General features: G+C 41.8%; 1 protein-coding gene across 2 annotated transcripts in view; it reads right to left on the reverse strand.

The window, feature by feature from the left end:
* Positions 1-8274, reverse strand: part of Sgo2 (shugoshin 2) — a 28642-nt gene extending 20368 nt beyond the window's left edge. The window contains exons 1-4 of one of the 2 annotated variants that reach the window (XM_059277950.1): positions 8151-8274; positions 4108-4224; positions 1858-2033; positions 804-881 (exon numbers count right to left, since the gene is read on the reverse strand). In XM_059277950.1, the coding sequence (XP_059133933.1) occupies positions 804-881; positions 1858-2033; positions 4108-4222 (369 nt within the window). In that variant the 5' untranslated portion in view covers positions 4223-4224; positions 8151-8274. The other variant, XM_059277949.1, reaches the window with a different exon arrangement.
* Positions 8275-10375: the final 2101 nt, after the last annotated feature.

The raw sequence follows: 10375 nt of genomic DNA on the forward strand, positions 1-10375 counted from the left end.
TGTCCCAGAGTTAGAAGCATGCCTGTATTTCCCTTTGCCCTCCTGTCGGTAACAACTCCAATGAGAAGGAACCGGGGAAGGGGACTCCAAGCTTATCTGCTGGATAGCAATTCCAAGAAAGGGCCAGCAAGACTCCAAGCTCACCTTCAGTCTCTGGCTTCTGTTCCCACCCACTCTCCACTCTCCCTCTTCCTTCTAATCCCGGCTACCCTTGAGTTCACCAAGGGGAAACAAGCCCTTCTGGAAACAGTGCTCTTACATAACACTTTAACGGACCAACGACAAGGCTTGCCACACAACTCACAACAACCAGCTAAGCAGTGAGTGCTCCTGGGACTAGTCTCCCACATCTCACCTAACTGTTTCCTTCACTTCTCCAAGTCAGTTCCTATCCTGATTCTGTCTGTCTGTCTGCTGTTTGTTGTATGTAATCTTCTAGAATTTATCTTAGAGACTGAGATACAGTAGGATCTGCCTCTATTTTCCATCCCAATACATTTTTAATATGTCTTTTTATTTTAAAATAAATTTCTTTTCTAACTTGAAATGCTACCTTTCTACTAAGATTTTGTTTCTAGATCTGTTTGATCATTATGTTCTAAAGAGCTGTTTAATCTATTATTTTAAATCAAAATTGGATTCTAATGGAATAATTTCAATAACCAATTATAAAAATGATAAATTATACACAATTACTGTTATTTCTTTGCACAGTTGAAGCCCTTAACCTAGATGCAGTTTAACTAATCTCAACCACCTTTAGTAATGCTACAAAACGGCCCTACTCACGTGAGTTCACTTACCTCAGAAAGACTGCTCATTTCAATCGCAGTTATCAAATTATTGTTCACAAGGGATTCTATTTCTATAAGCTTCTTATTCTGTGTAGGTAAAATACAGACTTCTTTTAATTAAGATCTGGAGTTCGTTACAATGATACCAGACATTTACGGATAGCATTAGTGTAAGAAGACTCAGTTTGAAAAATTGTTGCTTTCCTATTTTTTGAGACAAGGTCTCACACTGTAACCCAGGCTAGCCTAGAACTAACTACTACATACCAGGGACTGGCTCTGAATTCAAGGCAAGCCTCCTGCCTCAGCTTCCAAACTATTGGGATTACAGACATGAAATCCCACCTGATGGCTGTTTTCAATGGAATCACACTAAGCTCAAGCGCTACTGTAATGAATAGTCAAAACAGCTATGCACACAGATATACTGTGAACATTTATAACATCAGTTATAAATGTTCTTTTATTTCTCTGTTTTCTCACTATTGTATATCACATGGAAAATTGTATATCACAGTTGGTCAGTAATATGAATTTCATCATCAAAGTATTATAGCCATTTTTCCATTTTAAACTAATTTCTACTCATTTTAGACCTAACACTACAGTTACAACTTAGCTAAATACCAGTTCTCATTGCTCTGTCTGTAGTTGGAGGTTGGAAGAAAGAAGAAAGGACTACAAACTCCATTCTTGCAGCCAATGAAATGCAAGATTAGGAGAACTGAAATACTGTAGGAATTCCCTCTTCAACTCATTAGAGAAATTATGCTCACCATGTAAAAATGTATGAATGGGCCAAGATTTGCTTACGGTGAGCAAACAAATGTTGATCATGGTGGTATACTGGTTTGTAGAGTACACGACATGCATTTAGAATAAGATTTAAGATGTCTATTCTAGTACCAAGAGGTGCCTGTCCTTTAGCATAGACTTCCATGGCATATTGACTTTCAATAATTCTCTACAACTGGAATTTAAAAAACATTTTTAATGTTTCTATAGCAATATAGTTAAAAGATTCTATTTTAATATGGAAGCCAAAACAATACAATTTCCATACCAAGTTATTTAGCTTTAGGCGAAGAAAGGTATTCTCAAAATTCAGTTTCTCAACTTCTTTTTGTAATAGCATCTTTTCGGTAGTAATTCTTCGAGAATTCTCTTTCTCTCTACTTAGAGCCCGAGCTAATGCTCTGTTGTTATGCTTTAGAGAGATCTTGAAAATAGAAGAATTGTCTGCAAAAATATTTTTAAAAGTTAATACTGAACTTGTACTTTATATTTCTTTAATAAAATTTCACATTCCTTAGTAAAATAATTTCAGAAAAAAAATGCAATTTACTTTATAAATATCAAATGACGGTTGGAAAAGAAAGGCAATATAAGTCTAGTTTTAGAGAAAAAAATAGAGCCAGAGTTTGAAGCTGAAGAAAGAAAAGGTAGAGAGCAGATGAAAAGCTGAGGCATGCAGCTGGGTAGAGTGGCGGCATTGCAGACAGAGCAGTCCCAGGATAGCTGTGACACTGTCATCCCCCATTTCCCACCTCGACTAGAAGCAGGATGGGAAGCTGACCTCACAGCTCTCACTGGAGACCCACAGGAGCTAGGGCAGCCAATCTGAAATGTTTACAGAGGTTTCTTGGCTCCACAACTCAATAAAATCATCTATGCTCCCAAATACCATTTCTTAACCCTCAAATGAAAGGATTGATTGTCTAGGACCTGTGGGATCTTCACCTCTATCCAAAAGATTATACCTTTCCTAGTAATTGACGGCAATCTAAACGACCTTTTTTATTGAAAAGAAATATATCAACATGACTTAAATCACTACTGAAATGGTAGCAAAGAAATTCCGTGAGGATTTAATGGTTATATTCACCTTAAAAGTATTATGTCCCTTTAGTACAGTTAAATCATAATTATATTTTCTTAATTTGAATTTACATTCTATTACATGCCAATAATCTACCTACTCCACAGTGCAACACACACACACACACACACACACACACACACACACACACACACACAGAGTTTGAGACAGGGCCTTGCTATGCAGTCAAAGGATATCCTTAAAATTGTGATCTGCCTTGGTCTCTCGAGTGCTGGAATTACAGGCATGAGCTAACACATCTCACTAAAGTAAGTTTTGTTGGGGTTGGAGAGATGGCTCAGAGGTTAAGAGCACTGGCTGCTCTTCCAGAGGTCCTGAGTTCAATTCCCAGCAACCACATGATGGCTCACAACCATCTATAATGAGATCTGGTGCCCTCTTCTGGCCTGCAGGCACACATGCAGGTAGAACACTATAGACAGAATAAATAAATAAATCTTTAAAAAAGAAAAAAGTTTTGTTAAATATAACCCTTTCAGATATTCAGAGAAAGTTTGGAAATCAGAAAAGAAAAAGACTCCATAGCAAGAGACTGTCTTGGCACAGAGTAGTCTTACTCTGCTTTCTTTGGCATACCCAAGAGGAACAGACCACAACTGGTAGGATTTCCAGAAGCTAAAAAGAATAATATTTTCCTGCTGTTTTCCAAATGGTCTTGACAAATGAAGGAGGAAATGGCCATGGTGGAAGGATGGCTAATTTACAAGATTTATCTACAGATCCTGATAGGAGAATGTCATGATTTAAAGATACTCAGAAGTCTTGGCTCTGTCATACTTCATGAGTATGACATCAGCAGAAAATGTCACTATGGAAGACATTCCCCAATGTAGCCAACATGGACATAAACCATTAAGACAATCTGCAGGAGCAACCAAAGTCTATCCTGGGGAGTTTTCTACCTTCATTTTGTTTTGTTTTTTTTGTTTTTGTTTTTGTTTTTTGTGAGGTTTTGTTTGATTGCCTTCCTGACATCTTACTGCCAGGACTCATAAAATCTCATTTCCAAAGTGCATAATGCTTTCTTGGTGGCTTTAGCCTATAGAAAATCATAGATTACTCATTACCTGCCAGAGCACGACAAGTCAAATCTTTTACTTGGTTTAGCTCTTTTCCAGAGAAGCCATGTTAACACTGTCTTTGCAGGCTAAGAGGTAGCCTCTTGGGGACACCCCAGCCATACTGCTTACAGTTCAGCTATCACCAGGGGTAAATTAGCAAAACCATTTAGCAGAGGAGCTAAAAGCCAAATGAAAAAGTACGGCTCTGTCATACTTCATGGAAAAAGATCAAATGGAAAAAGTATCAATTAACATTTTAGCAGTTTTCTATATTTGCTAAAATAAGATAGTAAATCAACCAATTCTTCAGAAAGGTAAAAGGTAAGTGAAACTCAAGATGAATGGCACTTACTTAATATTTTTGTTCTGATTTTTGAAGCAAGAGAAACATTCAACTTCGTCTTTGTAATTCTGTCTTTCACTCGTCTCTTAATTCCAGAGTCAACTTCCATCACTGGGTACTCCATCACTAACATGAAAGGAAAAGAAAGGATGGGGGTAGGGTGGGTGGGGGACTACAATACTGATTAATAAGATTAAAATAAAAGTAAACTGGTAACTGATACCTTCTAAAGAGCAACCACGATGAGTTAAAATATAGTGTGTACATGAATATCTGCAAAGTCCTTTGCATAAAACCTGAAAATAGGAATTTATATAATGAAGAGAACTAGTGAATTCCAAAGAGGTTTGCTTTGTTTTTCCATTCAAACCTGTACTATATACCTGGCAGACACTATGGGCTAGGGACAGGTGACAAGATAGGGTCCCTGCTGTCACTGAAGGAATAATCCATCGTGAGACAGACACTGTTCTGCTATTATGCAAAAGTATAACCTTAGACAGGTAAGGGGGCTTAGTGGAAGCACAAAAGAAATGACTAATTCAAGGAGCAGCAAAGGCTGGAAGAACAGACAGGAAATGATTAGATTACCTATGTCTACTAGATTTATGCTCTCTAGGTTTACAGTCTAACAAAAACAGGAAGATAAATAATGATGCAATATGACAAGAATAATGACTCTAACACACAAGATATTAGAGAAGTGGTTAATGCTGTCTGGGCAGAGAAAACAGATCAGAAAACTCTTCACTGAGGTGCAGGTGATGCTGAGCTATGTGCTTGAATGGGGCCAACCTTCCGAAACTATATTCCCTCCACCAGCCTCCCTGTTCCCACCTGCATATACCCATAAAAACCCTGTCACCTGCACCCACCTACCCCTGATACTCAGCTGCTCCACTGCTATCGGCCTTGAGTCCACAGAACTACCTCACTATTCTTTTCATGTTCATCACAAGAATCCCTAGATTCCTGTCATCTGTATCTTCCTCCTCCAATTCTGCACATCCTGTAACTGGTCCTATAGTAGGCTGGAAAATGACAAAGTCAGGCAGATTTAATTTAAGAATCCAGTGATGAGATTCTCATTTATCTAGGTATGCCCGATACCATGACAAGCATCTTCACAGGAAGGAACAGAGATTAGAGCAAGACTGCCACAAGTCTTTGCTCAAATGTCACTTTCCTAACGAGCCTTCCAAGTTCAAAATAATTCATCGCCGGTCTTCTACTGAAATGTAAGCTCAGTGGGGGCACAGATTTCTGTCAAATTTGTCTACTGCTGAACTCTTACTGACTCTTAGTGCCTGGCACATAGCAGCTCCTTGGATAAACATTTGTGACAGAAATGAATATGGACAAATGGAAGAACTTTTCAGTAGAAAAAGAATCTGCTCGATGTTGAAATGGTCATGTTTGAAGGCATTAGCAGATGTTGGAAATTGTCAAGGCAATAACTGGGAAGACGGCTTGGGGAATTTTTGCAACAGGGAACAAGTCCCCACACAGGAATGCTTCAATATTAAAGCTCAATTCTTCTAAAGTTTTGGCCAAAGGAAAATATAAAACAGCAAGGAAGCAGGAAGGCTAACTGCAGACCTTCACCTCTCCTTCTGCTCCCAAATCCAATAGCCTAGTCTCATCCAGCTCTGCAGCAGACCTTCTGCTGTGGCCTCTCCTCACTATCTGCCCCAATTCCCAGGGAAAGAAACAGATTCTGGCCAAACACCCCACTTTCCTCCCTCCTGTGGACTCTCTACCCCACCCCAGCACATCTCTATTTCTACGTGTCAGCTCCCAATACCCAGAAACACGTTTTACCTGGAACCCCCAGTGGCCACACCTATCAGGACTCCAGGCAACACACAGCCAACACACTCTCCTAAGAACCAGAGAGGAAACAGAAACCAAGGAACAAAATACTCACTCAACAAAGACAAGACATCAGTAGCTAAAATTATTATAATCCTCCCAATCCCAGAGGCCTATATATATGCCAGTGTAAAAACACAATCAGTAACAGCCAGGACACTGTGTCTTCACAGAATCCAGCAACCCTACCACAGCAGGCCCTGGGTATTCCAACATAGATGAAGCACAAGAAAAAGACCTTAGATCAGCCTTTATGAATATGATAGAGATCCTTAAAGAGGAAATGAAGAAATCCCTTCAAGAAATCTATGAAAACACAGACGAACAGTGAAAGGAAATGAATAAAACCATTCAAGACTTGAAAGTGGAGATAGACTCAATAAAGACAACCCAAACAGATGGAAATTTGGAAATTAAAATTTTAGGAACTTGAGCAGGAACCAGAGGCAGGCTTCACCGACAGAATGCAAGAGTTGGAAGAGAGACTCTTAGGCACTGAAGACATGATAGAAGAAACAGATACATTGGTCAAAGAAAACGTTAAGTCTAAAAAACTGGCACAAAACATCGAGGAATCTGGGACACTGTGATAAAACCAAATCTAAGAATAACAGGAATAGAGGATGGAGAAGGAAACCCAGGTCAAAGGCACAGAAAATATTTTCAACAAAATCATAGAAGAAAATTTCCCTAACCTAAGGAAGGACACGTCTATCAAGGTACAAGAAGCACACAGCACACCAAATAGACTGGACCAGAAAAGAAAGCACCCTTGCCACATAACAATCAAAGCACTAAACATACAGAACAAAGGAATAGTAAAAGCTGCAAGGGGAAAAGACCAACTAACATAAAAAGACAGACCTACTAGAATCTCACCTGACTTCTCAATGAAGACTCTAAAAGACAGAAGGGCCTGGACAGATGTCTTGCAGACTCTAAGGGACCGTGGATGCCAGCCCAGACTACTATACCCAGCAAAACTTTCAATCACCATAGATGGAGAAAATAAGACATTCCATGATAAAACCAAATTTAAGCAATATCTGTCTACAGATAAATCCAGCCCTATAGACTAAAACTCCAGCCTAAAGAGGTTAACTACACCCAAAGGAACACAAGCAATAAGTAACCCCAGACCAGAAAATAAAATCAAACATGATTACTATTCCATAGACAGTAGACTATAAAAGCACATAGCAATAAACTGTCACCTCTAACACACTTGAAAGGGAACCAAATATAAAAACCAAGTCTGTCTTTCAAATACTCCAGTCAAAAAAAAAAAAGAAAAAAAAAAAAGAATTAAATTTCAGCCGAACTTTCCTTCCCAATTAGCTGATCGACACAGTCCCTTATTTAATAAATGGCGTTATCGCACATCCAAATGCTTGTGTTAGAATCTAGAGTCTTCCTTAACCCCCTAGTCCACCCCCTACACTTCACCAAGCAGCATTAACAGGAGCCAGAAGCAGGTCCCTTGGGGGTATGGTTCCAGGGTGAGTTACCATACAGACACCAAAACATTACGGGCAATGGTTCGGACTGTTTGGGTGTCCCAGCTCGAACATTTTATCCACAGGATCTTAACATCTGTAAGTCTCAATCCCCAAGCATATTAAGTTACAGGAAATAAAGGCTAACTCCCTCGTAGGTACTGGGCTAATGGATGTGAGGTACCTGGAAAGGGACTGGGCTATCATCATTACTCTGCAGCCCTCGTCCAGCGTGTCTTCCCCCCCTCTAAAAACAAAATCCCACGGCCAGTTCTCCTGAATCAGATCCTTCGTCTAGACCGCGTCCCAGGTCCAAGCCAAGCTCTAGGTTCTGTGTTCTAAACGAGCTGGGCGGAGGCTCCAGCCCGGGAGGGGAGCATCCCTACGGAGCTCTCGGCGGGCAAGCAGACGTTACAGACCCGGTACGGACCGGTCACGGGGACCTATAGACCTGCCCTGCCCTCGGGGCACTGACCTGGAAGCTGGAGGCTCGACCCCTCGCCCAGCGGCGACCTCAAGGGCAGACCGGAGGTTACCGCTCGGACCCCAAGCCGCCAGCTCTCCAGGCCCTGCGAGCCCGCCGCGGAGGTGAGGACTGGAGGCGCCGAGGGAACCGGCGGAGGAGGGCTCCGGCTCCGCACGCCGCGGCCGCCCGGCCGCCCGGCCTCACCGGCGCCGACTTACCGGCCCTGCAGCGTCGGGGACCGGCGCACGCTCGGGGAGCTCTACCTTCCACCCAGACCGGGACTCGCTCGCGTTTAAACGCCGCGGCGGTTAGCGGTTGACGCGACAGCCAATCGGATTCCGAGAAGGCGGAGCAAAAGCGCGCCGTCACCCGGAAGTGGAAGGCGGAAGGGGCGGGACGCGCGGAGGAGAGCCGGGTGGGCGTGGCTGGGCGAGCTGGGGACGCACACCCTGCGGGGCGGGGCGGGCGGGGGAAAGGGCTTCCCGAGTTTGTGAGCCTCTGGTATCTGTTTCCCCCAACTCTGCTGGGAAAGGCGTTCGCCGCCGCGGATCGATCCGATCACCGAAAGGTTGACGGGCATCTCTTTCTCAGGGCTTGTGCTGTTGTTGTTCACTGTGAGATTACTTGCCTGCGTCCACTTTCTGCGTCTTTGCCTTCCCATGGTGACCCTCGCTTCTTTGCTCTTCACTTAAAAAAAAGCCTTTCTCATTTTGTGCTTGGAAGAGCAGCGGTGATACTCCCTTTCAACAGAGTACACAAAGACTGGCTTTTTTGACTATCACAACTGTATTTTAAAACGTGTTAGTCTCTTTATTTTCTAAGTCAGTTGGGTTCCTTTCACAAATTATTAATAATATATATGAAAAATTTAAAGAAACTGTAAAATAACTTGCTCAATTCCATCATATTAAATAGGGAGCCGGAGAGATGGCGTAGAGGTTATGAGCATTTGTTGCTTTTGCAAAGGACCCAGTTCGGTTCCCTGCACCCACATGGTGGCTCACAACCCTCTATAATTCCAGTTTCAGTGGATCAGATACCCTCTTCTGGTCTCTGCAGGCACCAGATACAATTATGGTGCACCTACATACATGCAGGCAAAACATACATATAAAGTAAAATAATAAATCTTTTTAAAAAAACTTTAAAATACCTTGTCTTTTAATTGATCATAAGGTAATGGGGCCAACTTCATGTTTTAACATTTTTTTTAATCATTTGAGGACATTTGAACATTATTATGACTTTGCATCTTAAAGAGCCTATGGAATGGCAGCTTTCTTTATACATTTTTTTTGCCGAGAGGGAGATATGTAAACATCTTTTTAAAAAATTTACAAAACAAAATGAAAAGAAAAATGCGAAAACAATTATAACCATTTGATCGAATTTGGGAATAATAGTGGACAAAGAAAGCCTAGATATAAAGAAGGAAACTTTAAATCTTTACGGAAATGCCACTCAATTTTTTTCATTGGTGTGTATTCACTGTACATAGTGCCAGGCTTCCCGAGGACACATTTAGGTGTATCATGCGTTTTGACTGTATGCAGACCCTGTCCTGTTCGCTCTGTTCCTCCCCTTCCCTTTTCGTCTCCTATTTACTTCCTCCCTTCCGCTGGTCTTATGTTTTCATGTCATGTGGATTTCTGTGTCTATAAAGAATTCTAGTACATACAAAATGAGAAAAATACGTTCTTCTCCTTTCTGTGTCTGACTTGTTTCTTTAACACGTTGATCTCCAGGTGGAGCCATTTAGGAAAACATTAGAAGAAACATTTCAAGATCTAGGCATAGGCCAGAACTTTTTTTTCTTGGTTTTTCGAACAGGGTTTCTCTGTGTAACGGCCCTGGATGTTCTGGAACTCTTTGTAGACCAGGCTGGCCTCAACCTCACAGAGATCCGCCTGGCTCTGCCTCCCAGGTGCTGGGATTAAAGGCGTGTGCCACCACGCCTGGCTAGGCAAGAACTTTTTAAGGATTCCAGCAGTTTAGGAAGAATACTAAGAGCTGACAAGCAGGATTGCCCAACATTAAAAGGCTGCGCACAACGAAGGAAAAAACCCAGTGAAGAGACTGCCTGCGGGATGGATGAAAATCTTTGCTAACTACATATCTCACAGAAGGCTAATAGCTGGAAGACAGGAAAAGTTTAAAAACTAACCATCAATAAAAGCCAAAGGGACCAATCAACAACTGACAAAATGGACAGACGGTTCTCAAAAGATGAAGCCAGGGAGATGGCTGAGCGGGTGAAGGTGTTGCTGCCAGGCTAATGCCCTGAGTTTGATCCCCTGGGCCCCAGAAAGCGGAAGGAGAGAACCAACTCCACAGGCAAGCATGTGCACTCTAAATATGTGCTCTGGCCTGCCACAAGCTTCCCCCTCCCTTTTTCAAACAATGAAGCATAAATGTCCAGTAAGTGTGTACAACAGTTCAACAT

Source organism: Peromyscus eremicus, chromosome 13, assembly GCF_949786415.1.
Source record: "Peromyscus eremicus chromosome 13, PerEre_H2_v1, whole genome shotgun sequence".
Taxonomy (NCBI): domain Eukaryota; kingdom Metazoa; phylum Chordata; class Mammalia; order Rodentia; family Cricetidae; genus Peromyscus; species Peromyscus eremicus.